Genomic DNA, 18,821 nt, shown 5'->3' with positions numbered 1-18,821 from the left:
GGCTGTTTTTTTCTTTCTTTTAAATATAATAATAAACGTTAATACATTCTGTATTTTTATACAACTTTATTAGCAGAGTCCTGGTAACATCGCGCCAACAACAACATATGTAACATCGTCTCTGCCCCTTAGCACTCTATGGTCACCATGGTAATGTTTAAACATGCCTTCAAAATAAGATACACCACAAAAACAAGTACAGAACGCATGAAAAATACAACTCAGTACAACTGAATTAGTGGGACCCCTGAGCTTGTTTCTCTGCAACGAGACAGTCCCATCTAGGGATAATGGGAGACAATGACATCCGAAGTGTCTCGCTTATGTCCAGTCTACTCCGTAGTTTAGTTTTGGTTGCTGTCACTGCAGAAAACCCCGCTTCACACAAATAAGATGTCGGAAACTGCAACAGGGTTTTCAGTGCTGTTGTGGCAATCTTGGGGTATTCTGCCATCACTTTAATCCAAAACACAGGCAGAGTTGTTGTCTCAAACATAAGTCCGCCATCATTTGCTAACTCCAGCAGTTGTTCTTCTTGCACAGGTATGCTGGATTCATCTGGTCTGTTGACAAATGGGTTGCGGATCCATTCCTTGGCAGTTCGTCAATGAAGGCTCGGGCTAGGTCTTTTCCAAAAACCCCGCCAATGTTTGAAACATGTCAAATACACTGCCATTCACGCGCCGTCCCCACAAATCCAGTTTGGCTTTAAATGCAGCTACTTCATCAGACAACTTGAAGACAGTTCACATTTTCCCCTGAAGTGACAGATTGAGTTCATTGAGCATGTTGAATATGTTGCACAAGTAAGCAAGCTTTGCGACCCATTCCTCGTCACGGAAATGCGCTGCAAGCGGTGAATTTTCATTTCTCAAAATGAAACATAGGTCGGACTCAGATAATAAATAAAATGGAAATTATGTAAATTATTTATTCTTTCTGCGCAGCCCGTTACCAAATGACCCACGGACCGGTACCGGTCCGCGGCCCGGGGGTTGGGCACCCCTGCATTACTATACAGGGTGTATACAATATACAGAACCAGATTTCGCATGGTGTAACCCGCCTGGACCATACGTTCTCAAGCTTGGCCGTGGCAGCCAAGCCCCCAGGGGGATTTATATGCCGTTGAATCACTCATGTGGTTTTTGTGGGTAACTCTCCCCGGAGAGGCAATGATGCCGTTTCTGGTGAGCTTCACTGGCTGCCAAGTAGCTCTGTATCGGACGACTGCAGGCAATGGCTGGAGAGAGCAGTCCATTTGTGTGCGTGTGTGTGTGTGTGTGTGTGTGTGTGTAGGTTGGGCTTTTTGTGGGTTTCAATGTGTGCTTGAAAGGCAGACAAAGCTGAGTGTGTTAATAAACACTAAGCAATACGTAAGCAACAGCAACGGAAAACAGGTGCAAATGTGATAGATGTTAGTGCAAGAGTAGTGCATAATTACATGTGCCTTATTTACCAAGCAAAAGCATATCAAACAAAAATGGTAAATTCTAGTGCCGGCACAGCAAGCCAGAGAAGAGACCTTGCCTAGTTGTTCAGGGCCAGTTGGCTGACTGAGCAAATAAACCGAAGTCCTTCTGCCAAAACACACAGACATATTTGCATAATTGTCCACGATTTAAGAAATGCACATACAATTTTTAAATGATAAAATAGGTTGAGTGCCCTTGGCAGTCATCTTCAAAGACAGAGATTAGACAGTTTTTAATTTGACGTGATTTAAATGCAGCAAGGCAGAGGCACACATAATAGCCCATGTGTATATGTGTTTTTCATAGTTCCCAAGCAAAGAAAAGGAAGCTGTCAAAACATATTTGTAGACCAACAACAAGCAACGATCAAAAGCCCAGCACTGTCAGTACGGCACAGTCACTTTTTCTTCAATTTCTTGCAGAATTACTCCACAACCAGCTTTGCTTTTCAAAAAAAACAAACAAGAGCTTTATCGGCACCCCCCGCCGAAAACCAAAACCCAAAAAATGGCAGAGAATGAGTTAAGGGGACAAACAGAGCATTTGCTATGCAATTGGAATTCAAAACGGCAATCTCCTCTCTGATCTATTCATTTATTTTTAAAAGAATTACTTGTGCAATGCCATTCGCTTCCTTAAAAAATGTATGCATACAAAAAACATTGCCAGAGGCCATGGTCAGCGCTTTATCAGCACCCAAACAAGAAAAAACAAAACCCGAACAAATGTGGGAATGATGTTCTATGTCATATTTTCAATTCCCCAATACATTTGTGAATGACAGTGAATGATTTAAAGTCAACAATGTCTTATTATCAAATAAGAATTCAACAGGCAACAACTTGATATGTGGATCCAATGTCTAAGATGACAACTACAATGTGTCATTTGGTAAGAGATAAGCACTGACGTTATGTTTTGCTTCTACTTGATCTGTAATGGCTTTGTTCTGTAATGGTAACACATGTTTGTCTAAACATGTTTGTCTGCTAAAACATAGCAAGCTTTCTTTCTATTTGAGCTGTTCCCATTCATATTTATTTCCATTCAGGTCAGTTTCATCCATTACTACTATTATCCCAAAACACAAATTGTAACTATGGAGCCCAATTTCACCACACAAACAAATATATCATTAGCCCTGCATGATAGGAGTCCATTACCACTTAGATAGCAAATAAACCACCTACATAGCGGACAAAATCAAGTGAAAATCAGGGCATATGTCACCTTCCATCCTTTGTTTTAAGTGGCAAATGTTTCACAAGCTGTGTGTATGGGGGCAGGGGGGCATCATGCATGTACACCACATGAAATTGAAATGTTGAGGTCATGTGCATGCACACACACGCAAGTTCATGCACACAGACATACAGATTATATAAATAATTAAATAAAAAATTACACCTGTGTCTCCATCTGTGATAGGACTATTTTATGTATTGACATTCTAAAACATTCAATGTTTATTATAAACTACTCATGCATTATGTGTCTAAATTTAGTCTATGTTGTTTTATATATATATATATATATATATATATGAAAAGGAGCACCGTAATAACCGGATTCTCGTAATAACCGGGTATCGTACTAAACGGTACTAATTATACATAAAAAGACTAGAAATGTGCAAGGGAAATGAAAATAATATCGTAATAAGCGGTACTATCGTTATAACCGATATCGATATAACGAGACTTTACTGTATATATATATATATATATATATATATATATATATATATATATATATATATATATATATATATATATATATATATATATATATATATATGTGTGTGTGTGTGTGTGTGTGTGTGTGTGTGTGTGTGTGTGTGTGTGTATGTGTGTGTGTGTGTGTGTATGTGTGTGTGTAGTTTGCCTTATAACTTCATGTATTTGTAGTGTATACACTCATATCATGTTTCAGTCTAATGTTCCACGCCGTAAGTCACAGCCGATTGGCTCCCTTTGAAATGAGGTCATTCCCGCTAAGGTATAAATAACATCTGTTGGGGGAACAGCCTCCCCTTTCTTCACTGTTCCCTTTATCTCTCTCTTGCTCGGCGCTCTGGATGAATAATAAATATTCTTTTTGTATATCACCTTACTTCCTGCTGATTGAATATTTTGACGACACAAATGAAGAACTGAACCGGGAAGAAAAACAAGATTTAATCTGAAAAGATTCCTAATCTAACAATCTGCCTTCCTAAGTGAGCAACACATGACTCAGCCCCTTCTGGCTTTCACCTCATGTGGGCTCTAAATACACAAACACTCACTCATACTGTGAGAGCATTACGGCGGTCAGCACTTTGTTCATAACCTTTCCTTGCATTTGTTTTCATGGGATGTCGCGCAGCTTGTAAACACTTGTCTTTATTTGCATTCCCTGTGGCACTTGTTTGGGCACTGTCTCCACTTTGTACTTTATCTGATGAGTGATATTGTGAAGAACGCATAGTCACTTTCCCTGAAGTCAGTGAACTCTTACAAAATGTCTGTAATTGGTGATTGGATGAGTGGACTACGGGATGGCGGCAGTGGATGTCGGATAATGCAATTTGAATGATAGTTTTTATGACCACCATTCTTTTTCACCGTAACAGAATTAGCTTCGTTGCATCATTTAAGGCTCCAGTTCTTGTTCTCCTCACTGTTACACGAGGGCATTTTGTGAGTTTGCTTAAATCATTCAAGACTATTTGTCAATTAAGATTAGCAGATTGCCTTCCAGATGGCCGTTCATTTATTCACATGGATTTTCCACTCCTGCTCATTTGCATTCTGTTCCCAAAAAATCTGATTGGTGATGCATCAAATTCAAACTATTGGTAAGGTTGACACAATGAAGCTATATCCCCTTTACACGGTGAGACTCATTTGGAAACTACAATATATCCCCTAACACAGAGACTGATCTGCTGCTCCTTCTGATATTACTTTGCAATTATCACAAATTCATAAGTCGATACCACAATCTAGAAAACCATAAAAATGGCTGTGATGGGCAGTTTAAAAGGTTCCCACCATTACTGACCCGCATGCAGTTGATGCAACGGGCGAACTGTGATTGAGTAAATACCTTGCCAGCAGTGATTGAGTAAATACCTTGCCAACAGAAATTTCAGACCCAGACTACAATATATAAACTTAAAAAATGATGCCACACTTATTGACCAAAAATCACAAACTCAAACAAGCAATCACCACAATTTCCCCCCAGATGTCAATTTTCGGTCATCTTGGCTTGCTCCTTTAAAAAATGTCGCCACCTGGAACAGCCCCGTGCATTCATATGGGAAGGCATAAAGGCATTTGGCAAGAGTGTAAGAAATGCCAATGTTTACTTGGTGTGAAATGCCAAGCCTGGAGCTTTTTGTGGATCTTTTTGTTTGGGAGTGGAGGTAAAATGTGGAGAAAGTAGGTCGTAAAGGTGCTCGCAGATAAAAGCCATGTGGAGACGTGTGTGTGTGTGCGTGTCTGTGTGATGGGGTTGACATTTTTATCCAATTCTCCACACGGCTTTCTCCTTCCGTCTCTGCACCCGCAATCTGCCTGCACAAAAAGGGAAGGTGATCATCCAAAAACACGATATTTACCCCACCTGCTTTTTGAACTTTACGCTCACAAACGCTTCATCCTCAACATCCCAAAGAGATCTTTCTTCAAGTGTACGTATATGTATAATCCAGATCTCCCACGGTGTCTGAATGCAGCACAGTGTAAGAAGGAACAAACCAAGAGAAAATAGGAGGGAAATATAAAAAGGGCTACTTAGGAGTCTATTGTGAGGTGTACGACTGGCAGAAAGAAACATAAAACAATGAAAATAACAAAATAATCATTGATGCAGACATCACAGATGATAAAGACAACAGGAAAAAGGGTGAACAAGCATACATGCAGCTCATATGAATAGCAATCAAAATATATACATACTGTATTACAGTATGTAAATTGATTACAATATCATGTTATCTCATACTTTCAGACTGACATAATCTTCACATCATCCAACCTGACGCCGGTATGCCCAATTTTATACTTCCGTGTTCCTTTTAGCAACATTGTGACTTTTAATAGCATTTTAAGAGATCCTCACCTGATCTCTGATGTCGTTTCAAGCGCGAGCAGTGAAAGGCGACATGGTGCCATTTGGCATCCTGTCGGCTGGGTAATTGTGTAACACCTTCAAGGTTTGCTTTTTCAGTTAAAGAGACATCATCTACACGTCTTATAGGTTATTAGCCTTCAATCAACGGTCTGTGGACCGGTACCAGTTCCAAAAGAGACAAAACAAAAAGCTATTTTCTCGGTTGCGTTGTCTTCTTAACTTCGCTCTCTATATTATATTAACGTAACTTATTTAGTTCTGGAGTAACATAAGATGCGAGTGGGGGCAGCTGTTCAAAAGGCAAATGCCGCCCCCCAGTGGAAGGAAAAAAACATTGCCAGAGGTCTGACCTGCACTTTATCGGCACCCCCGCAAGAGAAACTAAAACCGAACAAATTCGGGAATGGCGCTCCACGACATATTTTCAATTCCCAAATAAATTTGGGGATGGCAATTATTTTCTAAGTCTAAGAAGGGCTGTTATTGTTTAAGCCTTACTGTTGACTGTAAGGCTTATACATTATCCAAAAGAGGGCTAATATTTGTAGTTCAGTGTTATTTTATATGGTTATAAAATTGTTATACTGTTGAATAAAATAACTATTGTTGTTTGGATTGGATTGGATGTACCTTCATTCGTCTCGCAGTGGAATAATTTTAATTTCACAGTAGTTGTCAATATAGCAACACAAACAAACAATTTTAGTCTGCCAACAGCACATACTTGTCCCAACCGGTCCTTGACATAAATATAATTAGACATGATCAATTGAGCATACCAAGTGTCACGATAATATAGGATCATGAGTCACTTTGTTATTCCCGGCGTTAGATTCATGAAGTAAAGAATGGAAGGAAAAGTGAAATAAATGCTCATTGAAACCAAATGTGAACGGCTGATGACACTTAGCAAAAAGACAAAAGCCGTGCTAATTGAATCATCAATGTTGCTTATTGTTTAATTTGTTGCCGTGGGAAGGAGGCAGATCTGTCTCTCACACTTTCACACGCAGAAACACACACACACACACACACACACACACACACACACACACACACACACACACACACACACACACACACACACTTGCTTTGAATCGTTTTTCATGGCACAGCATTTTTCATGCTGTGCCATGATTTATTATTTTTTTTGCTATGTTTCGACAAGTACCAAAGCAGTCGATAGTCGACGATACGATTTTGACAAGCAACACTATACCCAAACGAGTGGAGATAAAGTTGGTGAAGTGATATGGAAAGAATAACACAATACGGAGGAAAAATGAGCACAGGAGCCAGTACATATTAGAGTAAAATAATAAGGTATGCTAACAAGCAAAAGGGATGAATGCATATGCCTCAAACCAAGGGATTGGTGTGACTTGGTTGTACTCACGGGGCTCGTGGATCTCACAGCATTATCATGAATCAATATGGAAATGAGACGACGATAGACTGCAGGGATTTAACAAGACATTTTTCACCTGCAAAAATCAATGAGGTGCCGCATCTGTGTCACACTAACAGGAGCTAAAGTTTTGGAATGTCTTTCGTTTTCAAGTGGGCGAGAAATACAATTATGCGCATCAAATTCCAACTTCGGCTGAAGGGCTTTTATAAAGATAGAAGCGTTAAATTGGAATTTCTGTGTCACGTTGGTGCCAAATGTGCAACCTTGGTTGAAAATGGAGCTGGAGAGCAGGGGCATGTGGGGGTTGTATGGTTGAGGGTATGACTAAGAATGTCTATGAATCTATTCATAATTATCAAATCTGATTTTTTCTTTGTTCAAATTTTAAATATGTCATGGCACCTGAACAATGAAAGTACAAATTTATTTGCATTAACAGAATACACTTTAAGATACAGAATACACTTTTATGAGATTTCCTTGTGGGTCTGGAATTGAGTGTGCTTTCTTGTTGGTATACATATGTATTGCATATATTGTATTTTTCTTGTTGAGATACATTTTATGATTCTTGTCGCTGATTACCGATGTAGTTGTATTTGTCAAGTTGTCAAATTGGATATTGAACTAAATTACATTGCCACAAATCTGGTGGCGTGCACAAATTCTCACTGGATTTTATTGTTTCACACATTAATAACTACAGGCATGCTTCTTCTTTTCCTTTCGGCTTTTTCCTTCAGTGATCGCCACAGCGAATCAGGGACCTCCATCTAACCCGGTTTTGTGCATCATCTTCTCCCACACCAGCTACCTTCATGTCCTCTTTGGTCTTCCTCTCGTTCTCCTGCCTGGCAGTTCAAGGCTCAGCATCCTTCTGCTGATATAGTCACTCTCTCTCCTCTGGACATGTACAAGCCATCTCAGTCTGGCCTCTCTGAATTTCTCTCCAAAACCTCTACAGGCATGCTTTTATTGTAGAATTCACATTTATTTGGGGCTGGTGGTGCGGGGGTTATTTTCCGCAAAACCTATAAATTGTGTATTTTCAAACGTGTTCCATATATAAGGCACACCGGACTATAAGGGGCACCTTCAATGAATGAAAATGAATGAAAAAAGGTTTTCCAAAAATATTCTTTTCATATTATTATTAAATATATACACATTTTCCAAATAACGCACACCACATTATAATGTGTTACAGTAGAGGCTGGGGTTACGCACTACTTCTTGAAGGAGGGCGGGGGGGGGATGTTGTTATAGACCTGTTGCGGCTCAATATTAGTTCACATATAAGGCGCACTTGTGTATAAGGTGCAGGGTCATCTTTTGAAGAAAATGAAGGCTTTTGGGTCTTATACACCGGAAAATACTGTCAATATGTATTTTGATTTATTCATTCACCCTAAGTCCTTTTTCAAAACATCAATCCCCATAAAGTGTTTGAGCAAAGTTTAACTGATCTTTCAGGACTCACAGATATTGTGTTTTGCGACAATACAAGCACAGAGCCTACCAAAACAAACATCAAGGGCTACTTCTGAAAAAAGATGTCTTCTAAAAATCAAATACCTGTACTGACAATAAACAAAAAAAATAATATATTATACAGAAAACGCAATCAGGAAAAAATTTGTATACATCCAAATAATCTCAGACAGAAGAATTGGATGGTGACCTGTGACAGACCCCCATTTTGTGACCATCAGCCCAATGTAAAGTCAACATCTCAACAGTCCCGACATATAGCTTATCATTAAAAATACATGCTGAGGAAGCCCACACAAAACAAAGCCATTACATGCCCCACAACTCCCACCAGTTGCTTGGCAGGGATGATTACCGGTCTACATACACCCCCATCGTGTATGCCGCAACCATAAACAATGCTTCATCAATACAAACCCAGCACAATATAGTCATTGTATACCAACACAGACGGCGACTGCATTCGTGGAATTGGGGGCAGTGGGAAGAGGATCACAGAATGAAAGGGGCAGGGGACACACACGAAACGGGGAGGGGTGTGCGGAAAACCTGCCAATACCAATGAATATTTCAACGTACAACAAACGCACAGTCAGTGAGCCTGATGCCCACCGGGGGAAGGAGGGAGGCAAATATAGCAATTCAAGAGAGTGAGGCAAAGAGGAAAAGGAGAAAGAGGGGACAGCTGAGACATAACAAAGCCCGGAAGGTGAAGGTGTCCTCAACATTTATGGCTGTGATGCTAAGCAGAGCTGACGGCCCTCACGCACACACATACAGATGAGGGTGTCATATACACACACACAGACACAGACACACATGCACACGCACACACACACACATATACACAATTTTCTCACATCTTGCTCTCTCTCAACCCGGGAAAAGTTCGTCTCCTCCAGGCTTGACACCTGGACTAGCAAGAGCGCTGGTGTGAAAAAGAAGTCACAGACAGAGAACACCACACGGACGATGATGCTTCAGCAGGAAACAAGACATGAACATATTATTTTTTGTTTCAGAGTGAAATACTACTTCCTTGTAAATCTGGCGACAAACTAGACGATCTCTCAAAACTCACTTGTACGCTTTGGCATTCGACTCAGCATGATTCCGACTTGATCTTGGTTTCACTCGCTGGTGCTTTCTACTATCTTTGTGCCTGCTTTATTTCCTTTACATGATAGCTGTCCATGTTAAGCGCCTTGTTACAGCTTCAACGATATAAATCAACATGTATTGTATTGTATTGTATTGTATTGTATTGTATTGTATTGTCGTAAGTGTCAGAATTGGAGACACAGAGAGGAGTAAAAAATGGCACGATTTCACTGTTGGGAGTTTTGGGACAATGTTTCCTGTTTTACTTGAAGAGCCACTCACATAAAACAGGAGAGGACTCGCAACCCTGACATACTTTACAAATAGAGGAACACATCATGGAATAGCTTTCATAAATAGGTGCTCTTAATATTGTGACTCTTTCCATTGTGCAGATGTTTGAATTTGTTGAATATTAGCACCTCTGTGCAGTTTCCCAAGATTTCACATGCAATTAAACAAACAGATGAGAGATGGGTTGTGTAAAATAAGAGACTCCTCCACGTTTATACCGCATCTCATTATATCAGTGTTTCTCAACCATTATTTTGCCGAGGTGTCCATGTTGCATCAGACCAAAAACTCACACTGGATACCAGCAAACCACTAGTTAGATTGCCGCTAGTTGGCAATCACTGCATTGAAGTGTGCAGCCGTACCAAATGCTTTGTCCAGTGTGTGTGTGCATATGTAAGAAAAGCAAGTAAATTAGACAATGTTTACATTGGTTCTCTCTACCAAATGTGAGACAAAGCCTGTTGTGTATGCCTCTCTGGGTATTTTGAGTATTCTTAGATTTTTCACATTCTGTTCCAGCCTATACACCAGATGCGCATCAACAAAGCGAGGGAACAGCTCGAGAGAAAAAAAATGCTTGGCTTTGTTGTGCGTGTGTGTTGCAGTGTAGTGTTTTTTTTTAATCAGCTCGGCACTTGCTCTTTTTCTTTTTATGCCTCCTGAATGTCTTCATCATCCTTTGTAATGACGAAACGGCAACAAGCCACGTTGTGGCCCCAAAAGCGAGCCGGTGAGGCGATTATTGGTACAGGGTGTCTCTTATCCTCATCGCCGTGCCCCTCTTTGACTACTTCCAGGACTGCGACGAGACAGAGGTGGACAAGAACAAGTGCTGCACCTTGTGCAACATGTTCTTCACCTCCGCCATCGTGGCTCAGTCCCACTACCAGGGAAAAACCCACGCCAAGAGAGTTCGACTGGTGCTAGGTGAGACTCCCGGCAGCCCTGCAGCTTTGACCACGCAGCCGACCAATGCAGGTATTTAACAAAGTCTAGCTGATCTCGACAAAATGATGACAGTTTAAAAGAGCTCAGTGGAGCCACTCTCAAAAATGCCAACCTTCCCTGTCTGCTTGGAACAAACAATGTTTGGTCATGTTCTGTAAAAAGTCTTTGACATTCTCTGGTCCAAATTTGGAAATGATGAAGGGTAACAGAACAGTTGACTTCCGCTTGACACAGATGCAAATGATGTCGTTTTGGTAGTTCTATCTCACAATGATGCCGGGCACAGCTTTCGTGACCATGGCCACTGGTGGAAAGCTTAGGCACGATAGCAAACTGAGCAACTACTGTATTTTCTGGTGTATAACGCGCATCCAAAAGATTTGCTGTTCTTACAAATATGACCCTGCGCCTTATATGCTGGTGTGCCTTCTATGTGAAGTAATATTGAGCCACAGCAGGTCTTACAACTACTATCAGCAGCCACAGACTCCATTTCCCCCTGTAGAAGAAGTAATGTGTAAACCCAGCCTCTACTATAGCACCTTATAATGGGAGGTGCCTTATATTTATACAACTTTGATATACAGTAAAGTCTCGTTATATCGATATTCAAGGGAGTCCGAAAAAATATCGATATAACCGGGACTATCGATATATCCGATCCTGCGCCGAACTGCATTAAACAAAAGGCGCCAAAAGAGGGCAGCCAAGCGCCATATAAGAAACGGAGCTGGCCATTAGCTCCCTTTTCTTTTGGGTGAGATGTTCCCCCAATGTTGCCTCAAAATGGCACATATAATTCTTTAATGATTGTAAACATGTATGCTTTAATCGTCAGAACTACAGTGTATTTGAAACATATTCATAACTGGATGTGTAACAAGAAAGCATATTATCCGAATCTGAAGCCATTGTTTGGATTCACAAGCAATGCAAGACGTCTTGGCGTGAAGTCATTTTTATTTGCATTTGAATAAAAAGTGACATCGGCTGTCCTTTAATACACAGTATGGAATGTTAATAATTTTCAAAATCATCGCGCTTCAGCAGACAAAACAAGAAACATTGTTGCAAAAAACGATTGCATTCATATACAGTACAGTGGGCATGTACATAACACAACAGGGAAACTGCAACGCTTACATCTTACTGTATTATGTATACAATTTAAAAAAGTCATCAATCTTCTTCTGCTTCCCATTTTTACCTTTTAACACAAACACTTCAATCTCGTCTGCTACACACGAGCTAGCGTCTGAAAATGAAAATGGCTCTGCTACACGAGTGCTGGGTACGTAACCAAGTCACCTGACCAAGTCGACCAATGGCGCGACTGATGGCGTGACACGTAACCAAGACACGTGACCAAGTTGACCAATGGCGCGACCGATGGCGTGTCACGTGACAAAGTCACACGGCCAAGTCGACCAATAGCGCGACCGATGGCGGCTCATGTGACCAAGTCGACCAATGGCGCAACCGATGGCGGCTCACGTAACAAGACACGTGACCAAGTTGACCAATGGCGCGACGGATATATCGATATAAACAACAAAAATGGCCGGCGGGGGATGAAAAGGAGCACCGTAATAACCGGATTATCGTAATAACCGGGTATCGTACTAAACGGTACTAATTATACATAAAAAGACTAGAAATGTGCAAGGGAAATGAAAATAGTATCATAATAAGCGGTACTATCGATATAACTGATATCGATATAACGAGACTTTACTGTATTTATATATTACATTTGGAAAACCTTTTTCATGCATTGAAGGTGTGCCTTATAGTCCTGTACGCCTTATATATGGGAAACAGTTTGAAAATTCCATTCATTGTGGTGCACCTTACACTCTGGTGAGACTTATAGACCGGAAAATAAAGTCTTGCCAGCTTTATGAATTTGTTTGTATATTAAGCAACTTTTCAAAACCATTGTAATTTTTTTTCAAATCAGATTTTCCTTCCACTTTCTCAAAATCCAAGGAACGTGGGTTCTGAAATGTGTATATCTGAGCAATGGGTCAATCATGTGTTCAGATTTTGACTTCAGAAAAAGTTTTAAAAAATTATGATCTGAAGATTTTTAACACGTGGATACTTTCCATGGTTACAAAAGGAAATACATTTGACATTCAATTACAAATCTAATGGGCAATTTAACTCGTTTACTGCCATTCCCAAATTTATTCGGGAATTGACAAGCATGGCGTTGAGCGCCATTCCCGAATTTGTTCCGGTTTTGTTATTTCTTGTTGGGGGGTGCCGATAAAGTGTAGGTTAGACCTCTGGCAATTTTTTTCCCTCCCATGAGGGGGGAGCATTTACTACCCCCACTTTCAATGCAAATAACTCCCACCCAAGTAAGCTCGATATTCTGAGGGTCCTGCAATTTGAGTGAAAATGACAAAAACCCTGGCACTGGAGTGGATAAATATTTGCACATCATCTGGCAGTGAATGAGTTAATCACATAAAAAAAAGAAAAACAAAAGGCTTTCTTGGTTCATTGTGCAATGTATTTAAATGTTTTGCAGTTTTAACTAAGATTAAATCATTTGTGACACGATAAATGAATAAATAAAATCCGATTCCGTTTTTTAGAAAGCAAACTAAATAATACGTTCACAACTTGTAACATTTGGTATGCATGTCTTTCCGACATGAACAAGGACCGTGCACAAACTGTGCATTTTTATGGATCACTTCAATGCAAACCATTTGAGGTGGGAGTGGGTCTTTAAAAAGAAATATTTAGTCAGCCTTCAAGTCAAAATATCTCATCTATTCGAAAGGAAAGAGAAAGCGTTTGTAAACATGCCAGAGGACCCAAGAGGAACACTTGGAAGGTGAAGTTTAATGAAGATAAATTAATGTTTGTTCAAACTCGTGACTTTTTCCCCTACTTTCAAATTAGGGTGTCTTGACGCTGGCGTGTCATCCCCAGGGAGGCTTTACATAATGTGATGCTAATTGGATTTATTGCCACAATTCATAGAACTATGAATTTGCACATTTCCCCCCCAAAAATGAGCATTATAACAGAGCTGCAAAGCGACTTATTTTTTTATTTTAAACGTTGCCCTATTTTGGAGATGAGCCACTACGTGAACAATTTCTCATTGTGCAAGGAAGTGTCTAGGCCAGGGGTGTCCAAAGTTGGTCCTCGAGGGCCGCTGTCCTGCCTGTTTTACAGCACACCCAGGAGCAATGCACCTGATTCAAATGATCAGCTCATCAGCCAGCTCTGAAGCAGCATCAAAATGCTCTATCTATCTATCTATCTATCTATCTATCTATCTATCTATCTATCTATCTATCTATCTATCTATCTATCTATCTATATACAGTAAAGTCTCGTTATATCGATATCGGTTATATCGATAGTACCGCTTATTACGATACTATTTCTATGAACGCAAGGAGAAAATTAAATGCGCGCAGGGTCGGATATATCGATAGTCCCGGTTATATCGATATTTTTTCGGACTCCCGAGAATATCAATATAACGAGACTTTACTGTGTATATATATATATATATATATATATATATATATATATATATATATATATATATACACACAATTTTAAGCAGATTCTTTATTTACAGACAGTGTAGGTGTTCAAATACCTGACATGTTTCGGCGACTACTTCCACCTTCGTCAGAGTGTCACGGATGTTGTTGTGACGCGCCATTTTCAGCTGGTGTTGCTATGAGGGCGTGACCTACCTGTCAGATCTGACAGGCAATCCACGCCCCCTGCTGTCCGCTCGTCCCTCCAGGATACTGCTCCAGGTATTAGAGAGCATGTAAGCTCCCTCATCCCTGTTGATGGTCCTTGGTCCTCGCTTCCGGATTTCAATGGCCTCCCTGATCCAGCGCTGATGTTTGTTTTCTTCGGTGCGGATGACTCTGGCCTTTTCCCAGTCCATGATGTGATTTTCTCTTTTGCAGTGGTCCGTGATGGCTGATTTATGGTGCTCCTGTTGTGCTTGTTATTTTATTGCTCTTGTTTGTATTGTTGCTGCCTCCTTCTCACACTCCTTCTTGTGCTCTTTTTTTTCTTGTATTGAAACTCCTTCCTGTCTCCCTGATGTATGATTTATTGCATGACTTGCATGGGATTTCATATATTGAGTTGCATTTATTTTCCGGGTGTATTTTGTCCTTTGGGTGTACCAAGATTTGTCGGAGAGTTGTGTGTGGTTTGACCGGTGTGTTTATGTTGTGTTTCCTCAGTGCTCTTTGTATGCGTTCTGTGATCCCTCTCATGTATGGCAATGTTACCATTGCTCTGTGTTCTTGTTTGTTTGTTTGCATTTTTTGTTTTTGACCTGCTCTGCCCCTTTAGTTATTGCCCACTGAGGATATTGGCATTTTTGTAATGCGTTTTGTATGTTTTTCCTCCTGTGTTCTGTCCTCCGGGTCCGTGATCATTGTGGTGCGTTCATGTAATGTTCTGACAACTGACAACTTATGAATAGTGGGGTGTTCAGATGTCCAAAGGAGATATTGGTCAGTATGTGTGGGTTTTCTGTGTACTTTTATTTTGATGTCCCCGTTGTCTGTGTGGTGTATGTTCAAGTCCAAGAAGGCGATGGATTGGTTTATTTCCTCTTCATGGGTGAACTTGATACTGCCTGTGGTGTCTATGGAGTTGAGGTGTTCCGTAAGCTGTTGCGTATGTCCTGTTTTGATTTTTTCCAGAATGTCGTCCACATACCGTTTCCATATTGTTGGTTTGTATATTTCCGGGGCTGTTGAAAGCGCTTTCTGTTCCAGGTCCTCCATGAAGAACCCACACATGATGGCAGAGAGTGGGTCCTCCAAGGCGAACCCTTCTTTTTGCCTGTATATGGTGTTTCTGAATTGGAAATATGTGGATGTGGCAATGAACTGAAGTAGCTGGGTTATGTCCTCTGCTGTTAGATGTGTGCGTTTTTTGAGTGTCCTGTCTGCTTTGAGTCTGTCCTGTACTATCTGAATGGTGGCTTTGGTGGGTGTTTTGGTGAAAAGTGAGATGACGTCATGTGATATGAACATTTCGTCTTTCTGTAATTTTATGGTGGCGAGTTCTGTAGCAAGTTGCTTTGAGTTCTCGCAGTGTTGGTCTGTGTGTCCCAGTTGCGGTTTTATTATTTCCGATAATGCTTTGGTGAGGTTGTACGTGACTGATCCGATGCTGGCTACTATGAGGCGGAGGGGTGTATCTGGTTTATGTAATTTTGGCGTGCCGTAAATCCTGGGGATGATGTTTGCTGTGGGTACCAGGTGGTTGTACGACTCTTTGTTTATTTTATTTTCATTTAATAGGGGGTTGAGGAGTTCTTTAAGTTTGTTTTTCTTTTCTTCTGTTGGGTCTTTCTTTAATATTTCATAGGCGTCGTCCTGTAATAACTGCTGCATCTGTTTTTCGTATTTTTCTGTGTCCATAATAACTGTTCTGCCTTTGTCTGCGGGGAGTATTGTGATGTCTTTGTTTTTTGACAGTGTTATCATGGCTCTTGCTTCCTCTTTAGTAATATTGCTGGGTGGTGGTTTGGCCGTTTTTAAGATGCCTGCTATTTCATTGCGTAGTGCTGCGTTTTGTCCTGGGTTCTGTATTTTTTCACACGCTAATTCCGTTGCGAGAATGAATTCGTCGTATGGTATTTTTTTGGGGGGTAATTGAGACCTTTTGATAATATGCTGCGTTCTGCTTGTGTGAGGTTGTGGCGTGACATGTTATGTATCCATTTATCGTTTGTCTGAAATGTGTTCGATTCGGCCTTTTTCTTTTGCCTGATGAGTTTGTCTAATTTCCGTATGTGTCGGTTTTTGGTCGCGGTGAATTCCTGTTCGTGTATGTTGTGAAGATGTCCGTGTAGCGTTGTTTTTGTGTAATTGTCCAGGGGGAACCGGAGTTCGAATTGCTCCGTTTGCCGCAGTAGATCACTGCTAATGTTGTTGAGTTTGTTTGCTGTGCATCGTATTCGTTCTTTTATCAGAGTCATCCGCACCTTTTTGATGATTCTTTCCGCGTTCCTGGTTGGGATCGGGTTTTTAATCCTCAGACTGGCCGTTACGACTTCTTCGTCCCGGCAGCGCAGGTTGAATCTCGGGTGGTTTCGATAGCGAGCCCGTTTCCTTGACAGCTTTTCGAGGAGGCGAAACTCCTTGACGCATGTCTCTCCAAAACTGTCCGCTCGTCCCTCCAGGATACTGCTCCAGGTATTAGAGAGCATGTAAGCCCCCTCATCCCTGTTGATAGCAGCGGGGGGCGTGGCTTGCCTGTCAGATCTGACAGGTAGGTCACGCCCTCATAGCAACACCAGCTGAAAATGGCGTGTCACAACAACATCCGTGACACTCTGACGAAGGCGGAAGTAGTCGCCGAAACATGTCAGGTGTTTGAACACCTACACTTCTGTAAATAAAGAATCTGCTTAAAATTAGATATCAAGTAGACAGGATGAACTTAGTACAACGATATATCTACACAAGTACGCCTAATAGGGCTTTCAGTATCACGTAGAAGAGAAGCTTTTGAAGAAGACGTGTTCCTTATTCTTCTTTGCAGTTCGCACATCGCCGCGCCCCATCCCGGCCCTCGACAGCTCTAAAGCTCTCACACGTCCTCATGTGCCGCACTCTTACTTCTGCTCAAGTGTGCAGAGATCACAGTCACGAGAAAAAAACATAAGAAGAGGGTGTGGGGGGACGGGGAATATATCTAAGATTTTTTTTTACCTTTTGCATCAGAGAACATGCTGCCACTACCAAGTTGTCACATAACGCAGAACCTTTTCTTTTTGTCTGAGTGAAATTAAATACCAGTAATAGGGCAGAAGGATTTAGTTTTTAATTGTCATTTATGGTGTACCAAAAGAAGTAAACAGAACATGAGTAGGTGTGGTTAGTGGAACGAGCAGCCAAAGATATAATAAAAAAAACAGCTGGCAGGGTTTCTATTAGCAAACTCGCACTAAAATAGACGCCACCCGAAAAGCACTCAATGGAAGTCAGACCTCCGCCAAGATGGAATGACTGCGGCATGCACATCAACACAAAGCATTTTTGGCACAGAATGTTTGAAAATAAATTGTTGGTGTTCACATTGACACAAATATAAACATGATTCATTAAGGAAACTGATATGACGGCTCTCTGCCAGGTCTCGAGCGGGTTGATGATATAAGAAAATGCTATTAACACCAAAAGCGACACCAAAAATCTCCCGACTTCAGGGTGGAGTAAAATAGCCAAGGAGTTCATCAGTTTATGGTTTACCAATTTATTCGGATTCAAATGTGGGTTACTTTGCCACGGGAGGAAAGGGATTCCATCAGTGAGTGAAATTTTGATTACAACAAAGTCTTTTGAAAGTGTTTCTGTAGCTTTGACTATAATGAGCACTCATGGGATTGACCAATCAAAGGAAAGGTCCACAGAACCGTGATGAAAGGAAATTTGGTGATTTACACAAGATGGAAATGTCACTAATACAGAAAGGACTTGCTGACATGGGTCAAGATGGATATGGGGTGATGGCGGAAGGATGTCCAATTGTACTGTGCACTATTTTTGTCACCTCTAAAAAAGGAGAGCTATGGATACCGAGCGTCATTTGAAAAATAATAAGTTAAGTGGCCAAAGCACGGCAGCCACAGCAAACCCATCACCTAGCCATGTCCACAGCTCACCAGCCAAACGTTCTCACCTCAGAGCTACGTCATCTGCTGGAGCTTGTGGATTTGCTTCGAGGTGCCACGCAGTAAAAGTTAATATTCCTTCTTGGGGGCGAATGAGCAGTGACACCGAAATAAAAACATTTGAAAACAACTCCAATACCTCAGGTATAATATTGATGGACAAAGACAACATATGAACACGTAAAATGTGGTTTCAGTTCCAACTCCCCACTCAGGACTTAGCTTTTAACTACAAATAAGTACAAAAATAAGTCCTCAAACTGCGTCTTCCTCATCAAAT

General features: G+C 40.9%; 1 protein-coding gene across 4 annotated transcripts in view; it reads left to right on the top strand.

Annotated features, from left to right (window-relative positions):
• The window catches only part of LOC148889319 (zinc finger matrin-type protein 4), a 70,888-nt gene that overhangs the window by 26,423 nt on the left and 25,644 nt on the right, over window positions 1–18,821 (top strand). For all 4 annotated transcript variants that reach the window (XR_016116927.1, XM_089012320.1, XM_089012321.1 and 1 more), the window contains one exon: window positions 10,695–10,875. Coding sequence is in view for 3 of the 4 variants with exons in the window: in XM_089012320.1 (XP_088868446.1) it covers window positions 10,695–10,875 (181 nt within the window). In the remaining variant the exon portion in view is untranslated. The remainder of the gene's footprint in view (window positions 1–10,694; window positions 10,876–18,821) is intronic.

This window comes from Hippocampus bargibanti, linkage group LG13 (genome assembly GCF_051943395.1).
Source record: "Hippocampus bargibanti isolate YZ-2025 linkage group LG13, ASM5194339v1, whole genome shotgun sequence".
Classification (NCBI taxonomy): Eukaryota; Metazoa; Chordata; class Actinopteri; order Syngnathiformes; family Syngnathidae; genus Hippocampus; species Hippocampus bargibanti.
Note: the sequence above shows the minus strand (reverse complement) of the source record. Positions and strands in the feature narration are given on the sequence as shown.